We start from the raw sequence: 20,957 nt of genomic DNA on the forward strand, positions 1-20,957 counted from the left end.
ACACAATATGATCTAAAAATTCTGAGGAGGTTTATACGCCCAATTTCGGAATAGTCATTTGGGGAAGTTTCAAAACGTAAAATGATTATTATATTGTTTTTACTATAACGACCTATATTGTTTTTACTATAACGACCTATATAATTCTTATTATAACTCTTACTATACCAGTATTCTGATTTACTGTAGAATTTACAAAAACCCTTTATATTTAAACGTGTCTCCTGACTATGTTTGTATAAAACATGAATAAAATGTATTTAAATATAATATAATAAACTTGTAATAAACACTAAAACTGTTGAGAACCGATCATACTTAAAAATAGTCTACTCTAGTATTTTTTTAAGGTAGACTTTTGTATTTTTAACTTTATTACATTTTTGTTGAATTTACTGGGTTGGCATTCATAGTGTATTGTGCTGGTTGATAAAAAACCATACACAACGAGTTCAAACAAACGTCAATTAAATACCCACATTTATTGTGTTTGAATAATTTAATTTCTTGTCTAATGGTCTTAATTTTCTCAAATGTTTTCAAACATAGTCACAATACGCACATAACACTTGTTCCGTATTCAAGCGCTACCTAGATATTTCCAGACGCTTCATATCATACAATAACCTTTGTCCTGTCACGTGATGTCTGGAAACCCCAATCTCGCCCCAGTTCTCTTGCATTCATGCAACTACTAACATGTCCCCGGCACAATTAACTCCCAATTGCTGCTCTCATCTCTTAACCCCAAAGTATATTTAATTATTATTAGTGACACATATTAAAAGTAAAAGTGAACTATTGAACATTTTTGAAGTGAAACACTACTACTGCCGGTCCGGGTCTGTGTACGAGCAATACGCAATAGCTGGCCAGCAGAAGAAACTCGTGTACGTCTACCGGCTTCGTCTTCTCAACACTTCAGTTAAAAGGAAGGTACCTCATCAATCTCATTATATCTGTTAAATAATTAGTGACAAGTTTTTAATATTGCTCTTTCAACATACAGTCCATTTGAACATTTTAGGCAAGTTTACCCCTCATCCGCTGGTCCTGTCGAGTCGGACGAAAATCTTATCATTAATAATATATTGTGCTTTTATTAGCCTAGCTACTGTAACTGTTAAAATTGTACAACTAAACTCTAAAAAGTGTCACTTCTCTAAATAATTAGAGCAGCATTTGTATTCCCCATTACTAGTTTTGGTGAATAAATAATATTTTATTCCATTCCCCTGTGCCATCTCAGACGTGAATATTTCATGTTAGTTTCATGTTCATGTCCTCCCACTGCTACATGAATCACGTCATATTTCCTTTCAAATAGTTATTTGAAATCAGGAATTAATTAGGATATTTAATATTTTCTCTAAGTTTCTCAATCAATTCACCATATCAATTATTGTCATTAACAATAATTTTTGTCTGCACTTTGTTTCGTCCTTAATTTTCTAACATATTTTCACTTATCAGAAAGTCAGCCATTTTATATTTTCTGTCCTTGCGATGCACCTTGGTAGCGAACTTCTCCACTAGAGCGCTCTGCCTACAGTCTGCACGTCGCAAGAACCAATGAGCGTCGAGATTCGTAAAACAGAATAAATCGCCCAATGATATTGCTTCTTCAAATTGATCATATGTAAAACTCAGTTTCAAGCACAGGAAATCAGCTGACTGAATATAAAACACACTCCAGCTACATACAGCTGTGTGAATTGAATCAAAATATAAACGTAACCTTCAAGTTTATTTACATCTTGGAAAATATTGTTTTGTGTGAATATTAAACGAAATATTAGTGGTTGAATCGATTCTTGTCTACATTAAGGATATTGCTCATAATAAATACTTCCCTACTCAATTTATTCTGCGAAAATACTGATTCAAATTAAATGACTTGTGTTAAATAGACTTTACCTTTATTTACTATGTCTATCCTGGGTCTGATGGTAAAGTGAAATATAATTTTACATTCATTATTTCTTATAGAGTGAATGAATTGATTTATTCTGAGCTATTAATTTGCATTATTGTTAGGTCTAAGACTTGGAGTTATTTTGATATTTAGTTGTGGGAATATTTACTTAGGCCTAAACTTATGATAAACTTAGGCCTATAGCTTACTCTGTTGATTACATAAATGGTCTGTTAAAATGAGATTCTCTACACTAGAGAAAAAGGCAAAACTTGTCAAAAATAGGCTTCAGAAAATAAGCAAGTTTGTGTCAGCCCAAACTACTCTCTCAGAAACTCAATCATTAAATGTTGTTTCCATTCAGCGCTTACACAACTATGATGATGAAGTTAGAGGTTTATTCTCAGATTTTAAAGCTTTATTCGATAAAGTGGTTTATGATGATCCTGGTTCTGATTATGACGAAACTGAAGCATGCTCTATGCAAGATGAAATTTCGGACTTGTACATTTCTCTGATCAGTGACTTGAAAATAGTGTTACCTGCTAAAACTAAAGAAGTAACACCTCCCACCCAACCATCTCTGCGACTGCCCAAATTTGAGTTGCCCAAATTCAGCGGTATCTACGAAGAATGGGTTAGCTACTACAATATTTTTGAGGCTTCTATTAATAGGAATGAAACTTTGGCCCCTGTGAGTAAGTTCCAATATCTGCTTAGTTCTTTAAGTGGTGAACCCTTAGATTTAGTAAAGAGCTTAAGCATAACTGCGGAAAACTTTGATGTTGCACTTAGGCTGCTTAAGGATCGCTATGATAACAAAAGGCGTGTTGTAACTCAGCTTGTTACAAAAATCATTGATTTGCCATGCATAAGTAGTGGTTCTCTCAAAAGTCTCCAACATTTTCTCACAGTTTATAAAGAGAACACTCAAGTTTTGAAAAATCTCAACCATGACATAACAGCTGAAAATACTCTGCTTGTCCTAACGCTTTTGAAAAAGTTACCTACTGACTTAAGAAAATCTTTTGAGGATTCTCGCATCACAAACAATGACATACCTGCAGTAAATGATCTAATTCAATTCCTTGAAAGAGAATTTAAACGATTAGAAGGAGCTAGTATCGGTCTTGGTCCCTCAGCTAACGCAAGATACCCTTCAGTGCAAAAGACTCAATCTAATAGTTATAGGCCTAAACCTCTTCGAGATAGTAAACCTTACTCCTCTCAAGCTAAAACAGCTTTCGTCACAGTGACTAACACTTGTAAGTTTTGTCAAGCATCCGATCACAATATATACAAGTGTCAAGCCTTTCAGGCTAAAAGTAGAGGTGATAGAGTTGAATTCACTTGTAAAAATAATCTATGCGCCAACTGCCTAGGCCATCTACATGATACTAATAGGCTAACTGTCCTTCTCATAGAGTGTGTCGAATTTGTTCAAAGCGACATCACACTCTCTTACATGACTCAACTCCCACACAACAGCAGCCAAGTGACCCAACCAAGGTTTTTGAAAAAAAATATGGTAAGCCGCCTACAAATAACGCACCCCAAAGCCATGTCACCGCACCAGTGAATAAAAGTGCTCTTGTAGGATTGTCCAGCCAGTTAAACCCAACTAAAACAACAATTTTACTTGGAACATGTTTAGTTCAGGTGTTTTCCAAAGATGGTCAGCAAACTGTACTCCGTGCTGTGCTCGACTCTGCATCTCAACTTACATTGATATCTGAAAGAGCTGTTCAGCTCATCAGTGCCTCCCGTACTCGAGCACATGATGAAATCCAAGGAATTTCTGGCTCACTAATTCATTCTAGAGGAATAGTGCACATTGATATATCTGCAGTTAATGGTCAACGCTTAGCCTACCATCATCCATGCTTGGTTTTGAATCGTATCACTTCACCACTGCCTCAGATCCCAGTCTCACCTCAAGTGAAGGGATCTTTAAATGATTTTGTTCCTGCAGACCCCTGTTTTGACAAACCTGGAGAAATTGATCTATTGATCGGAGCTGATTTATTCGCTCTCTCACTGACTGGTGAGCAGCACTTCTTAGGCCATAACCTGCCCCAAGTTTTAGGAACTATATTCGGATTTGTTGTAATGGGCATAGCTCCTGTTGCTAAATCTGAGTTATCAATCCCAAAAACTGTTTCTTTTCTCACTACACATGATGGAGACCTTCACAGTTCACTTCAAAGGTTTTGGTCAATCGAAGAACCCCCGACATGTGTCAAGACTCAGTCAGAAGAAGATGTTCTCTGCTTACAGCATTTTGAAAGAACCCATACACGTGATAACTCTGGTCGATATGTTGTTAAGTTACCGAAAAGACCAAATCATCCACTATTAGGTGAATCTTGTAGTACAGCTCAACTTAGACTTAAAGCGATGGAAAGAAAATTTGCTGCTCAGCCCGAATTCAAAGATTTATACTCCGAATTTATGGATGACTACATCAAATCAGGTCACATGAGTGCATGTGAGCAACCCCTTTCTGGTGAATGTTACTATTTACCCCATCATGGAGTATTTAAGGAGAATCCCCCTAATTCCAAAATACGAGTCGTATTTGATGGTAGTTCCAAAACAAATAATGGCGTCTCCCTAAACGATATCCTCATGCCTGGCCCTAAGTTGCAGAATGATATTAGTGATGTCTTGCTGTACTTTAGGTGTCACAAGTTTGTGTTCACTTGTGATATACGACAGATGTATCGCCAGATTCTGGTGGCTGAAGATGACAAGAAATATCAGTTAATCTTTTGGCGATCCAACCCTGATGAATCCCTTCAAGTCTTAAAGCTAAATACCGTCACCTACGGTCTCAACTGTTCCCCGTTCATTGCGATCAGAACATTACAACAATTGGTCAAAGATGAGGGTCACTCATACCCCAAGGCGTCTGAGATTCTAACTAAATCAATATTTTATGACGACATCATCGCTGGAGCAGAAAGTCTTGATGAAGCTTTGTCTGCACAGAATGAACTCAAGAACTTGCTCGCTAGAGGAGGTTTTGAACTCCGAAAATGGATTAGCAACGCACCCGAACTATTGGACCAAGTCCCAATTGGACACAAAGAGACTCCAGTGGAGTTAACTGAAAATAGTGAAGCCTTCTTCAGTGTCCTAGGTCTAAAATGGACTCCAGAGTCCGACATGCTTTCTTACAAGGTTAAGGATGTTGAAATAAGTGCTATACTTACAAAGAGAAGAATATTATCTACAATCGCTAAACTGTACGATTTACCAGGGTTTCTTACACCCGTAATTTTCTGGGCAAAAACACTTATTCAGTATCTCTGGACAACATGGCTAACTTGGGATGAACCTGTTCCAAATGATGTTAGAACCAAGTGGCATTCATTCTTAGAAAAACTCCCAATAATTCAAGAATTAAGAATTCCACGCTACATTTCTACTTCTCTGCATACGGCTGTGCAACTCCACGGCTTCAGCGATGCTTCAGAGAAAGGCTACGCTGCTGTTGTCTACCTTCGTGTCACTGACTCTCAAGAGAATACAAGGCTCTATCTCATCGTCTCTAAATCAAAAGTCGCTCCTTTGAAAAGAATTTCTCTGCCACGGCTTGAACTTTGTGGCGCTCACTTACTGGGAAAACTCCTTCAATATTCTTCAAACATACTCTCTGCGCATATGAAGATTGAATCAATCTATTCTTGGTGTGACTCCACAATTGTCCTAACCTGGATACGTACTCTTCCATACCGCTTGAAAGTCTTCATTGCCAATCGTATTTCAGAACTCCAAGAATTGGTCTCTCCTCACTCATGGAATTATGTCAAATCTCAAGACAACCCGGCAGATTGCGCCACTCGTGGTCTTTCACCCTCTCAACTTGTGACTCATCATTTATGGTGGAATGGACCGGAATGGTTACAGTCATCGTCAGATTCTTGGCCTAAGCCAAAACTCACACCTGTTATTGATGATGACACTATTGAAATAAGGCCAAATCCTCTAAACGTTCTAGCAACCACAGAGAAGATTAAACTCACTGATTTTGATATACTGGAAAAATATTCATGTTTCAGGAAACTTGTAAATGTCATGGCATATATATTGCGATTCATTCATAATCTACAAGCCAATGATTCCCGCATCGGACGACTTACTTGCCAAGAAACTTCGTCTGCGAAATTAAGAATTTTCAAACTCATACAAAATACATCATTTAAGGATGACATCTCTGCTCTCAAAAAGGGATCTCAATGCAGCTTAAAACTTGCTCGTTTATCCCCATATATTGATGACAGTGGAATAGTGCGAGTAGGCGGCAGGTTGAAACATTCCAACCTTACACAAGATGCGAAACATCCAGTTTTGTTACCTAAATCTCACTGTGCTGTCAAACTGTTGATTATGCATTATCACCTAAAGCATCTACACGCAGGCCCTCAATTGCTGCAGTCTATTCTGTCTCAAGAGGTTTGGATATTATCAGCCCGCAGCGTGATAAGATCTGTGATTTTCAAGTGTCAAAGATGTTTCAGACTTAAGCCTGTAAACAAACCTCCACTGATGGGAGATCTTCCTGAAACTCGATTAAAACCTGTAAGGCCATTCTATCACACTGGCATGGACTATAGTGGACATTTTGACATTAAAGTTCATTCAACTAGGAACACTCAACGGTTAAAATCATACCTCTGCCTCTTTGTATGTTTTGCTACGAAAGCTGTGCACCTAGAAATTGTAACAGACCTATCTGTAGACTCCTTCATAGCTGCACTAAAACGTTTTGTTTCTCGTCGTGGATTGTGTGCCCACTTATACTCAGATTGCGGAACTAACTATGTTGGAGCCTCAAAGCAACTCATGAAAACTTTTTAGAATTTCATCAAGGAATCAAACACTAAAGATGCTCTTAACAACTTCGCGTTAGATCATTCAATAAATTTTCACTTTCAACCACCAGCCGCTCCCCACCAAGGAGGCTAATGGGAGAGTGCTATAAAAGGCTCTAAATATCATCTGAAAAGAGTCATAGGCGATAGAGTTCTAACACTAATGGAATTAATAACACTCACCACACAGGTGGAGGCTGTACTAAACTCGAGACCCTTAACAGCGTTATCCGCAGATCCATCTGACATCTCAGCCCTTACTCCGGGTCATTTTCTTATCGGCACTTCTCTTGTGGCAGTACCGGAACCAAATCTTGAAGAAGTTCCCGAAAATCGTCTCAACCATTGGCAAACCGTACAAGCCCTACATCAACGCTTCTGGCGACGTTGGCATCAAGAATATTTACATCAGCTACAACAAAGAAAGAAATGGGAAAAGCCCAACAAGAATCTAGAAGTGGGTGATCTCGTTATAATTCAGGACCCTAGAACACCACCACTACTTTGGCCTCTTGGACGCATAGTGAAGACTTCGCCTGGATCAGACGGCATCGTCCGAGTTGTCACCATCAAGACTCAGCGGGGAACCTTCTGTCGTCCTGCTACCAAGGTGTACCCGCTCCCCTGATCTCATTATCAGACCAAACAAAATGTTTATTCTATTTTCAAACATATTTCTATTTCAATGTTATGTATATATATTTAATCTATGTTTCTTATATTTCAATGTCAATCTTTATTCATTATGTGTCACTTTGTAACTTTCTCAATGTTTTGAACCATGTATGGTTCAAGGCGGGCGGCATGTTCCGTATTCAAGCGCTACCTAGATATTTCCAGACGCTTCATATCATACAATAACCTTTGTCCTGTCACGTGATGTCTGGAAACCCCAATCTCGCCCCAGTTCTCTTGCATTCATGCAACTACTAACATGTCCCCGGCACAATTAACTCCCAATTGCTGCTCTCATCTCTTAACCCCAAAGTATATTTAATTATTATTAGTGACACATATTAAAAGTAAAAGTGAACTATTGAACATTTGTGAAGTGAAACACTACTAATGCCGGTCCGGGTCTGTGTACGAGCAATACGCAATAGCTGGCCAGCAGAAGAAACTCGTGTACGTCTACCGGCTTCGTCTTCTCAACACTTCAGTTAAAAGGAAGGTACCTCATCAATCTCATTATATCTGTTAAATAATTAGTGACAAGTTTTTAATATTGCTCTTTCAACATACAGTCCATTTGAACATTTTAGGCAAGTTTACCCCTCAACACTTCTGTCCGTTTAAAACTGTAAGTAGAGAAAAACTTTATTTTCATATAGTCTTGATCGCAGAGAATTTAGGTAGGACCTTACTTCTCTAAGCGCTTTTTAGTAGTGTACTTATTTGTAAAAACACTCGACCATTTTGTTGGCTAAGTCTCATTTCTATGTATAATTAAGGTACTGACGTGTAAACATAATCTATAATCATTTATCGAAATGTCAGAATTTATTTAGGAAAACTGAACAAAAATCTTAATTTGAAAATATGGTAAAGTATTGTTGAAACCAAACTTTTAGTATAGTTAAAGAAATCGGCTCTCTACTATTATATAAGTGTGACAACATTTAGATAAATGATAACCAACTCAGAAACTTTTCCTGGAAAATGTTTCAATCAGATAAAACCAAAGTTACACAACCCGATGGTAAACAATATAACACCGATCTCTTTTGGCCATAACTTTACCAGCCCACACTTTAAAAAACACTAACTATCTTCAACATCTACTGATTGCTTAATCATTCCTTGAGTGGGAAACACTAAAATATGATTAAAAGTTGACGATTTAATTTTCCTATACATTAGACTAAGCGAATTTCCAATTTTCTAATTTTATTTACACTCAAATATTTCCTTAAACAGGTTACTATTGTCATTTGGATTTTTCTAACATTTCTTGTGTTTAAAGCTACAAAACTTTTCTGGAGGTGGACCAACTCCTCCCGTTTTCAAGTAAAATTAATTCTACACCATCTCAATTATCCCTCAAAAAGTAGCCTGTCAAAAAACTTCTCATTGAAAATATTCACAACATACTAAATCCTGCATAAACATTGTGCAGTATTAAAAACAACAAACATTGGAAATAATTAAACTAACAGTAACACAATTAAAATTATAATTAGAGTAAATTGTGTTTCCGATAAAATTTTTGAAGCTTAGTATAAAAATAATACATTTGCCAATTTCGATCAAAATATATCCATAAACAAATAAACCACAACAGTTTTCTTATCACCCATAGGAATTAGGTTAATACCTTAAACCGTATAAAAATAAGGTAGCCCTTGGTTATGATTTAGGTTGGTGGCTAGTTGATATCGACCTTCTGCATAATCTAATCACAACAGACACCATCCGGTGCATTGCACTTTGGACACCAGCCACCACTACTTTCCATGAGTCACTTCTACCATTGACTTTGGATAATGAAGTAAACATCTCATCTATATGGGCCAGCTGTCACAAATTTGTTGAACATAGTTAGAACACAGAACTGGTATTAAATACAATTCTATCAGTCTGGCTAAGTTGAAAAACCGCGTATCCGTAAAAAATCAGTGAGTTACTTCAGCACAATCTGTCATCCAGCAAATCAAGGGGTGGTCTGGCGTAATACAAGATTTATCTGGTCCGATAAAATTTAGTTGGATCAGGGTGCGAATCCACGACATTGTTGCCACGGGTTTGTAGTCTGTTGTGCTAGCGAATTTCTCACCGTCTCACACCAACTATTGATTTAGAACCAGTAAAAAAATAAAAAATAAACGGCGTTCGCTTATTAAGTTTCTATTGGAGATTTTGGCTAAAAGGAATATTATTGTTTCGATTTATTTAAAAACCTATAAATGTTTACAAGGATATTTCCCAAAAAATCCGTATTTTTTCCTAGAAAACATTTTGAAATTTGTGCTTCCGTAGCAATTATTGGCGTATAGTAAAATAAAACTTGCTAAATCACCAGTTAATTCATTTGATGGTTTAGTGATGGAAACATGTCTTATAGAATAACCAAATATGCACCTAAATAATCTAAATGTCATATATTTTTTGCCTTTTTCACAATAAGATAAATACAGTGGCTCTAGATCTACTTCTTGCTATTAAGACTACAAATTAATGTAGTGACTCTACAGAGGAAACCCCGTTTATTGTTAACTGTTCACAATTGGCAATGACAATGAGCAACCAGCCAATTGCAATATTCAAGTTGCAATGTTGTTTACTTAGATTGGTCTGAGATAACTTTACAAAAAAGCAGAACCAACACTGCAAACTTTCCAATCCCAAAATAAGATTGGATTTGTCTTATAAATAATAGAGTTTGAGTTTGAAGCACTGTTTACATATTGATTGTTGAATTAGAAAGTTTGATTGAATTCTGAACTTACTTGTGGTATTAACTTTAAATGCTACTTAGTCTAAGCTACTTAGTCTGCTATTAGTGTAAAAATTACTTTGTTTTTAGTAGTAGTGAAATATAATATAATGATGAAAAATAATGTATATTATAGTTTATTAGTTGACAGTCTTCTTAGTAGCATCAAATCACCTTTAAATTGTATATGTAATGTAAACAAGCATACGGGTTAAAAATAATTCGTCATGTGTTTCAATATAGTATTACAACTCTACAATAACTAATAACACACTATTAGATCAAATGCACCTTTACCTGCTTTTCACACCTTCCCAGCGAGATGCCTATGATTTTTTTTACCCGTTCATTTTTTTCTATAAATCAGTTGTAATAGGAAATATATTTTTCATGAGAATTGTGGCGCACAGCTATAGGAACTACATTGATAATACCTAAGTCAAAGATATACAAACAAATATAGGAAGATAATTGAATTCTCAACTATGATAATTTATCGTATATTTCATTTTAATAAATCTCAATAGAAAATTATGTACATGTATATAATGTAACACGAGTATTTACATATTGTTTAACCCTAACTAAATAAATAATTATACGTATGGTGTAAAAATATATTATATAAGTATATATTACAAACAGAACAATGCACTTGAAATAACAAGAGAAAGATTATAAGGTGTTAAATGACCAGCAGAATATGGCATTTTGACTAGTTCTGTTAGCAAACTATGCACTATTAAATGGTGAATGTTATTCCTTCAAGTCTATATTTTTTATCTTTGGCCATCTAGATCAGTTCTGGGTATTATTTACAAAGACTTCCATATAACTATACTATTACATGATTTATACTTGAAAAAGCAGGCTAGGATATTCTATAAATCAAATATTTATCATAATTAACTAAATATTGATAACCCATCAAATAATACACGACTAAGCCGGAATGTTCCGGTTATAACTAATAAAAATGTAAATAAAAAGTGAGCATAATGTCTTTATAAGGCTTATTTTTGAAATAGTTGTTATGTAAATATTAGCTGATATAAATGCAATTTTGTAAATGTCCATAGAAACCAGTTAAATTTTGGTTTGTTAATGTTTAAACAATGAACAAAAACTTTGTAGAGTAAAAAAAAAACTGTTACGTTAAAAAAGATGAATTAAAATATACCAGTATTGCATGTTTTCGTTGACTAGGGTGCCTCATGATTTTGTAGTGTTTCGCAATGAAACTGAATATAACCTATGATGGCAGAATGAATAACGAAATATGCACCTAATTACACTAATAATTATTAATTATGAATTAATGGACTAATTACACTATACAAACAAGATAGTTAACTTGAGTGCAAATAAATAATTGAGGATATTTTTATGGTAAACAACTATTACAACAAGTGATTTTATTATAAATAATAAATTAATATCATACGTGCTAATATCTATATAATTAATAATCACCTAAAAAAAAGACAAATTTAATGTTTACTTATATAAATAATATTGCTTGTAAAATTATTTCCAAAGTTTCCTTAGTTGAAGATTAGTATAAAAAAAACTGCAACTCTAGGTGTATTTTGTTTGTTGAAAAAAATTAACGATGAAGAAAAACATGCGATAATGTTACATCGTGGAATGTTTAGAAGATTATTTTAGCTTAGTCTTTGATTTTATTAACATAAATAAAAAACCTGGATCAACTATTTTTGATGGTTAAATCAATTAACATTTTTCATTATCCACATAATGTGGTTTTAAATTAAGGAGTATTATAAATGTGAAAATAAGTTTTAGCAAAGGATGTGAAAAGGTTTGAAAAACCACTTGCTTAGGTAAGATTCTTTGGCAGAATCAGTTCTTAGGCATAACAAAGTTATTGAGTTATTAGAATTAATCAAAACATTCAAATACATCTTACCAGCCGAATTATTTTATGTGCATTAAAAGAAAAGTACAATCTCGTTATAATGTTTCAATCTATTACCGGCGTAAAACTTTACGATTTTGAAAAAAATACAAAATATTCTTCACGCCCAATACAACATTTAACGAAGATTTAAATTGAATTTTTAATAGCAAAAGGTTTATGAGGACACATATCTGATTCACTGATCGTTTAAGACATTCAATACGTTTTCATACTTAGTTCAATTTCACAACTTTGTTTAAATACACAATATTCATCTTTGTTGGAAACATTTAACCATAATTACATTTTAACTAAGCTCTTTGGTAACTTCTTTAAGAATCGAACTATACTTTTTACCATCTAGGTAGTTTTTTAATTTGTTTGTAGACAAAAACAGCAGATGAGCAGTCAAAGGCAGTCCCCATAGATGTGATCAGGCAATTGAGAAGCTCTTATGGGTGCCATGGCGATGGATACATGGGACACCATAGTTCTACTCACTTCATCCTTGGATTTATCTGGAGGGAAAATAGTGTAAGTAGTTAAAATAATCTCAAACTCGAGAAAAGACAGTCATCGAATATCTCTTGTATAATCGATGCATTATTGGACACATGAAAAGAGTGATGTGGCTATTGGTTTACCTTTATTTCCACAAAGGAGGGAGATTAAAAATTTACTTTTGTAGTGTTCTTAAAAAAATTAAATTATTAAAACAATATAAACCATTGTAAATGTAGGCAATTCAAATCATGTTAGAAAACCGCAATACACCAAATTTCATCTAGTATAGAGTTTACACTTACATGAAATAAATTTATAAATGTACATTTCTGATTTATTAAACAAAAATGTTTATTAAAAGCATTAAGTAGAAAGTTTAATTGGCCTGAAGTAAGGAATAGTAGTAAATATCTGAAACAGAAACATAAAACGTTGCATATTTTAATAAAGACTGACAGATAAATTTTAATTTACATATTGATTTGTGGATATTTATTCTTTTAGTAAAATGAAAACAAAACAATACATTACATAATTTCTCTAAGTTAATTTTCACAATATATAGTATAAGTTTCCTCCTTCATATTTTATCGATTTATCCATACTTTTCTTAAATGAAACCCAACTATTGACCCATATATCAGGAACAATGATATTTTAGGGATATAATCACTATTTACTACGAGAAACATTGTATTTTAAATACAGATCTAAATATTTACAAATACAGACAGAATGCATAATTACTAAATAATATAGTACATTACAACGGTTAAAGTGAAACTGTTGTGTTGACATGCATGGATTATGCATCTTCAGTGAGCATGGAATACAGGTGAATATGCTTACAGAAATAACCAATAATAAATACAGAGAAACCACTCATACAGAAAAAAAATAATAATGCTTGCTTAGTTTAATCAGAGATAAATAAGTTTAAATGCTCAGTAGTTAAGACGTTGGTAAGATTAAATATTGCAATTGTGAAAAATGTAAATTATAGCTTATAAACACAAGTACAAAACTGTGCAGCATTTGATATGACGTTGGAACGTGTTCTAGTTAATACTAAGTAGACAAATTTTACTTAATAAAATTAATTTAGGTATTCATGATCAAAAAGATAATAGTTTTATCTAAAAAATATCAGTGTTTTATGTAAAAATCCTGTTATCTTGCAAAGGCCTATATTTCTACAAGTCACTTCCGTTCATTTCTTATAATAATTTCAAATAATGGCCTAAAGAAAAAAAATAAAATAAAGTTACATTTGTTTCATCATCAAACCAACAAGCTTACAATAAAAGAGCACAAATAAACACAAATAAAGTGCTATATTGTGCTATATCCCTTTTTGTGTAAATCGTATACTGTAATTGCATTTTCTTATATTTAATTTAGTATAACGTTCCTTTTTTTACAAAGCAATGTGTGGTTTAATTTTAAAAATCATGCTCATGCTTATCGATGAAGTAATTGTTGTAAAGGCTGGAATGTAAGATTAGCGTTATTTATTTAAAACGCTAATCAATGCGTAGTAATTGAGTCGAAATTTAATATTTTCTTTACTATTGTTGATGTAAATAATCCAAAGTGTTAACGTAGTAATAATGATCAAAAGCATACGCAGTGCATTGCTTAATTAAAAAGTTACTTTTGAATTGTGCGTGCATTTTACAAACTTAACTTGTTGTTTTCACATAAGTTCCAAAACTTAAAAGCGTAATGTTGTATAGTTAGTTTTACGATTATGGGGAGCTTTCCTAGCATCATTATCATCCCTGTCTGAAAGCTTTTAGGTCTCATCTTAATTATACGACCCAAGATTAAATAAACGATAAAGTAGTTTCACCAGAGCTAGATATGGTTTTAATCAATATTTTTGCACCTCTTCAATCTTATGATAAAACTGTATGTTGGGTGTATAAAGAATAATTTTATGTGTTGTTGATTGGTTAAATAGTGTCAGTAAAAAAATTCAATCAAATTGGTAGGAATATTTCAAACAATTAGAATTCAAGCAATTCATACAACCACCAATACTAATTTTCAGATTTGTAGAGAAGGATTTGGGAATAAATATTAAATGTATTTTTAAGCTTTACTCACAATGTTAGAAATTAATGTTGAAGGCCTAGGAATCTGTCTACGAGCTCTAGGCCCAGGAAGGTTGAATTGATTATTTTTGTTCCGGAAAATAAAATCATCTTCAAAACAAAAAAATGTAATGTGTTGAAAAGAAATTAATAATTAAGATAATTTATTAAGTTAAACCCTATTTTACATAAATAAATTCTTAAGTTTTCAATAGAACGTAATTTATTTTGAACATGTAGTTGTAAATATAATACTCAAAGTTAGGTTTTAAGGTATGTACTTACCCCTTGCATGCTTAATTAGGGATTATTAAAAACATATATGACTAATTATCGGGACATAATTAGATAGTAAATAAATAAATTGTCTCGTAGAGAGTTTCAGGGACTTTAAAACTTACCTTTTGTGTACTAAGGTATTTTGGTATTTTGGTGAGTAGGTATTTTGTGTTTTAATCGACCCGAATATTGTATATACAATATTCGGGTCGATTAAAAGAGAATAAAATCAAACACTTCCCAGTGGAAGAGTTTCTAAATGGTGTGTCATGGGTTCTAACTTAATTGAAGTTCTGATTTACAATAATTAAATATTCAACATACTCTTATCAATGGCTTTTTGTAGTACTCTGTCAGATGGCTTTTTCAATAACATGGATAATAAAATCAATCAATAAAAATAAGCGTCAGCCTAATTAACAGTTCTTGCCATCAATCAAATTTTATTTTATTTTTTTCTATTCACTATCAAATAAAGAAGTTGTGAATTAACTTCAGAACACCAGTTCATAAATAAAAAAAAACACCCCCATTTTCTTATTAACAATTCCAATAGCCACGTAATGAAAATATTAAATGACAAAATTAGTTTTGTTACATGATGAATGATTGTTTACAATGATGTTTGGTTAGCCTGATACATAGAACCACTCACCTAGAAGCCTTGAAGATCTTCATCGTCTATTCTACTGACCTAGGACAGGAGATCGGGCTTAATGTCTGCTGCTTATAATTTTATTTTATTTATCAAATGTTTTTTTAAAAAGAAGAATGCGTTCTAATACTTTTTTATTTCTCAAAAGACCTTGGTTACTTTTAAGTAACAAGTAGGTATGAGGTGTTACATTTTAAGGGGTTTACTTTTTAGTTTTTGTGGAAAAAATATTAATGTTTAATACACATTTTTTTCATAAATACTTGTCCTTATCTAGAAGCATTTTACAATTACATTTTGGAAAATACAAATGTTGGCAACAGTTTTTCAGCCTAATTTTATTGTTGACATTTAGAAAATATTTATAGAATATGATATTGTCGGATATATTCACTACTGTATGTTGAACAAAGTTCGAGAATTTCAAGCTTTAAACGTATACATGGTAAAATAAAAGCTGATTTGTAAATACGGCTTATGAAAATGGCGTACGCTTTAAATAAAAGCTCAACCTTAGGCGGGTAAAAAAGAAAAACATACAAGACTTGTGAATTATTTAAAGATTTATTCGCATTAGTATTTTTTTAACCTTGCCTTAAAGATTATTAATACATTTCAGTTCATGGTATATAGATACTCTGTTACAGTTCGAAACATATCAGAAATTTAAATAAATTTGTATTCAAGCGACACGAACCAATGTAAAGTTTAATCTTCAAAGCACAAATATTTAGTTTGTTAGTGGTTAATATTCAAAATTAGCTTGGAAAGAAACATGTTTTAAATACAAAGGGTTTGAAGGAGTTTTAGTTCCATTTTAGCAAAGCTACCACACAGAGGCATGCATAATCACCGAGAAATAAACCAAAATAGTAATTTTAGGAAGGGCATAAAAAACTTTTCCATTTTTAAAACATAATACGTTTTTGTGATTGATTGGAGAATCAATTAACATAATTTTTGAAGAGTTGAGAATAATTTTGATTTAAAGAACGCAGAAAATGATGGAAGGGATGCTAGGAAGGATGTTGAAATAACGAAAAAAATGTATGGGCAAGTTTTTACAAATGTAAAACCTAAAGCAATTTTAAAACATTTTTTTGGGATTAAAACGTTAAACAATTTTATTAATGTGTATTAGTGAAACAAAAAAATAAATTATTGTTCTTCAAATACTAATAAATAAAATTATACTCAATAATTTGGAACATTTTCTACTAAACATTATTATTTTTATTTTTCTAGTAAAACTGATTTTTGTTATAAGTCCTCATAATAGTTTTTGCAAATCTACTGTTCAGAAAATGTGATAAATTCTTGTAAAGTATTAGTTAAGATCTATGTACAAAAGGTTGCTGCGGACAGTGGAGAAGAATTGCATTTTTGGCGACTCACCATAATATCTTTGGTCAGTGTTGATTATATGTGTGTTAGCTAAATTCTTACGAGAAGCAGCTAAGTCGTTCAATATTAAACCATTAGAACCTGTAATACAGAACATACACACTGAATTTGGTTACATGAACTCTGCTTGCCAGTTAGTCGGTTATGTTTCCTTCAGCCAAGCGTATCAGCGAAAAAATGTTAGTCATAAATGATTACGAATTTGCTAATAAAGCACATAATAAATTGAATACTATCACATGACATGATCATTTGTGTACTTAAGCACAAAAACAATTTTCAAAGACAAAAGTAGAATTTTTAGAGTGAACATTATCAGAAACTAGATTGGCAATAACTATTTTTATTAGTTTATTTATAAGCAAGAAAAAAAGTAAAGTAAAAGTAAAAGTAATAAAACGCAATGCTTCTAAGTTCATTGAAAATATTTTACAACTCGGATTAAATGACTTTTGGAATTAAACCGAGAGCGATCTTTAATTCAACTAAACAAAAAACGTCGTGCTTATTTTTTTATGGTTTTAAAAGTTAAAATTTTATCCGAGTGTTTTAAAATAATAATTTTTGCACTTTGTGCATTTAAAAATTAAATTTTCTTAGCAATGTAGAAGTATTTTACAGTTAGTTATGATTTCCTTAACCGTATAATTTCTATTAAATTGTAGTTTTTACAAAATTTCAATAACAAAGTATTATTCCTACAAACTATTCATTATGAAATCAATGACCACTCACAGTAACCTACCCCTACCCCCTCCACAATAAACCCCCCTTTCCCTTAAAATCCCAACCAAGATATTCTTTTACGAAAATTCGTTACTCAACATTTACCTATGCTCAAATCGAACACATATAAATCACAAGGAAAACAATGGACTCGATAAAAAGTTGAATGAAAAACTGACATAGTTTGGGGTTGAATTTGGTCATGTTATCGTGGAAAGCATCGCTGATGTGTCTTCCGCAGACAAATGGTTCTCCGATAGCTAGATTGATAAATGGAGCTGTCGTCCATGCATCAGCTGGTAATTAATGGATCAGTGATTAAACTATGCTGACTGGAGAACACCAGTCAGCTGATCCATTGACTAAATGACAAGTCTTGTACTTGGTCAGCTGATCAAGTGGAACAATGCGGTTTAGAGGTTAACGAACAGCTGATGATTGTTGCGTTGGGATATTTAGTTGAATTACAGCTAAGATTTTTTTATATGTAACAGCAAATGATAGTATTGATTGGGTTGTTTGTATATGTTGGTTAAAGAGTAGTTCAGGTTTTTTCAAAGAGTAATCAACAAAGTATGGCTGTAGGTTATGTTTATGTTTGTGTACTTTTAGTTTATGTGATTGTTCATTTTCTTTGAAAAATTAATCAACCCTTATTCGCTTTCGATGTGTGAATGTTTAAGCTCAAGCTTTACTTTAGTTTTACTTTCGTCAGTGCCGTTGAAAATGTAATCAATATCTCAAAATGGCGGTTAATTGTGTTGGTGTTTATCTTAATTTACTTTATTTGCAGTCCTTATGATTTAATTGAAGTTTAATTAACAGCTAATGATGGCTTGGCTGGCATATACATTAAATAAATAATCATCTAGATGCTGCATGTTTACATTTGGTCTAATTATAGACGCGTATGAATGGTAAAAGAATGCAAAAGATATTCATAAATATTTCTACTGTTGCTCTTCGTCTTAATTATTATTGTTTTTTAAAGCTGAATTCTCGTTAAGTCAGTTTGGTAATGATTTATTTATTTGATTATGTTTGTTGGTGTTGATAATATGTGTACATTGATTTGAATTCACAAGTATTTTTAATCTGAATTTTGTTACATAAATACATAAGAAACCTGTATATGCTAAATATTATTTGTCTCTAAATTTAGTATAAATAGTAAAGTTTCACAAATGCCAGTTTGCCAGCGATTGTAATCAACAGCTAAAACCAATGTAAACCTGATTCTATAAGACTATTACACCGGACAAATTAATTTATTAATTTATTTATTCATATGAATGGAGGGGGGAGTCTCAAAAAGTGTAATATACCATAGCGGATTTAGTTAAACAAATATTACATCAAATAACACTTAAACTGCGTAATAATATTTATGGTAAACTTATAAACAAACACAATGCCGGATTTTATATATTTTCTCTAGTTACGTTATATTGATCTTTGATATGGTGTTAACAAAATATTCCTATTCATATAAGGAAGGTATTTTGTAACTAACTATTTGTTCACAGTACTTTGAGCCACTTGTATTGTTTGTTTTTTGTTTGTTTAAAATTTTTTTTCAACTAATGGATTGGGGAATCAATAAGGATAAAATAATTAACTAGGATCTATTATATTGGCAGTACATATTTCAGACTTCTAACTTTTTCTCTTGGTTTTAAAAATATGATTTTGTAAAGTTATCTATTTTTTGTTTTTCATTGGGGTACAACATGGTATATTCCATAATACAGTTATAAACAACCTTTTATAAGCATTTAGAAAAATTAATTGAATTGTAAAAATAACTTAGTAAATTATACTATGAATTTATTAATGTGGTGCTGGGTTAATAGCTCAACTGAATATTGGTAACATAGCCTGTATTATAAAGCAAAACTATATGAAAACAATTTTGGTGGATATTAAAGAAAACAACAATTTACCAAACTTTCATTCGTAATTAACGATTCTAAATTTCGTACAGTAAGACCAAAAATATAGTCCACCCTCACTTAACTAGTGTCTTTTGACTCTCGTTCAATTTGAATATTTTTATGATTGTTAAACTGGAGCGTGTGTTGAAAAAAGTCACTTCATAATGAAGTGATGAAATATACTAATGTTTATTGTATACCATCTGATTTTTATGTTTGAAATTTTAATTTTCCGGAAATAAGTTTGAGTAAAATTAGGAACTGCTGAAACGAAAATTTGCGAAAAATAAATCTTTAATACCTGCTCCATGATCAAATTCTCTCGCTGACAGCCATTTCTGTCTCAACTGCTTAACAATTAATCATATTATTAATAATTTAAGGCAATTATCATATAAACCGCATACTTGATTTAATTGGATGCCAACAATAAAAGTCATGTTTAAAATAATTGCAGAAGCACACACATTAACTAATTCCTATCATTTGCTGGGAAAGAGGAAATTTTGTAGGAAATTGCGTTAATATCGTTCACCATTACCGTGCAAACCCTACTGTTTGCATAGCTTCATGCAAAGCCTAGCGACTGATGCAGTTTCATTCCAAGTTTCCGCAATAAAAGTGCATTGCAGAATGATGATTGCAAACAGCCATAACAGTTAGGAAAACTTTACTGATACGGCAAGCGAATTAAAGTAGTTGTAAGCTTCCTTTGAAAGAACTTATTTAGCTTAATGTTCCGGACAGATTGAAATACTAATGAACATTTCTTTCAGGAAACTTGTTTAAGTTGTGAAACTAGTTAAGAAAAGATTGGGATTGTAATTTTTTAATTACTTTCATTTGAATAGCAACTACATAAAAAGTTTTAAATGGTTTATTAGTAAGGTAATTTAGTTTATGGTTGTGTATATTGAAGTAAAATAATGATTTGTTATAAAAAAAAACACTCGGCCTGATTACAATAATATAAAACAAAGTGAATTATTTAATTTTAAAATGTTTAAAAATTTTTATCACAAATAATATTCCTAAGTTGGTTTTATAATTAACAATTTTAATTTACCCTATAGATCCCTCCCTTATCCACCCACTTCAAAAAACTATACTTTGAAACTCTAGTGTGCAGAAAACAACATTTTCTTTTGTATTGAACCCCAAATTTGAACATACCTCCCCCCTGCTACAAAAACACCAATTAAATCCCCTATTT

At 32.4% G+C, this 20,957-nt stretch overlaps 2 protein-coding genes across 4 annotated transcripts in view; one reads left to right on the plus strand and one right to left on the minus strand.

The window, feature by feature from the left end:
- The first annotated feature begins 2,396 nt into the window (after window positions 1-2,396).
- LOC128984852 (uncharacterized) lies at window positions 2,397-7,420 on the plus strand. The gene is made up of 3 exons (XM_054404221.1): window positions 2,397-2,613; window positions 3,570-5,191; window positions 6,983-7,420. Exons 1-3 carry the CDS (start codon window positions 2,397-2,399, stop codon window positions 7,418-7,420), a joined length of 2,277 nt encoding a protein of 758 aa, XP_054260196.1.
- A 3,294-nt stretch (window positions 7,421-10,714) lies between these two features.
- Window positions 10,715-20,957, minus strand: part of LOC128986862 (G-protein coupled receptor moody) — a 96,068-nt gene continuing 85,825 nt past the window's right edge. The window contains exons 9-11 of one of the 3 annotated variants that reach the window (XM_054407434.1): window positions 17,076-17,165; window positions 15,681-15,719; window positions 10,715-12,664 (exon numbers count right to left, since the gene is read on the minus strand). In XM_054407434.1, the coding sequence (XP_054263409.1) occupies window positions 15,712-15,719; window positions 17,076-17,165 (98 nt within the window). In that variant the 3' untranslated portion in view covers window positions 10,715-12,664; window positions 15,681-15,711. The remainder of the gene's footprint in view (window positions 12,665-15,680; window positions 15,720-17,075; window positions 17,166-20,957) is intronic. The other 2 variants (XM_054407435.1, XM_054407433.1) reach the window with 2 other exon arrangements.

This window comes from Macrosteles quadrilineatus, unplaced genomic scaffold (genome assembly GCF_028750875.1).
Source record: "Macrosteles quadrilineatus isolate MER2022 unplaced genomic scaffold, UCM_ALF_1.0 Scaffold_2__2_contigs__length_208266976, whole genome shotgun sequence".
In the NCBI taxonomy this organism is placed as follows: Eukaryota; Metazoa; Arthropoda; class Insecta; order Hemiptera; family Cicadellidae; genus Macrosteles; species Macrosteles quadrilineatus.

Coding starts and splice junctions, on each gene's coding strand:
- LOC128984852 (XM_054404221.1), top strand. CDS start 2,397: ATGCAAGATGAAATTTCGGACTTGTACATTTCTCTGATCAGTGACTTG. Junction 2,614..3,569: donor TGAAACTTTGGCCCCTGTGA/GTAAGTTCCAAT, acceptor GAACATGTTTAG/TTCAGGTGTTTTCCAAAGAT. Junction 5,192..6,982: donor TACCAGGGTTTCTTACACCC/GTAATTTTCTGG, acceptor CTCACCACACAG/GTGGAGGCTGTACTAAACTC.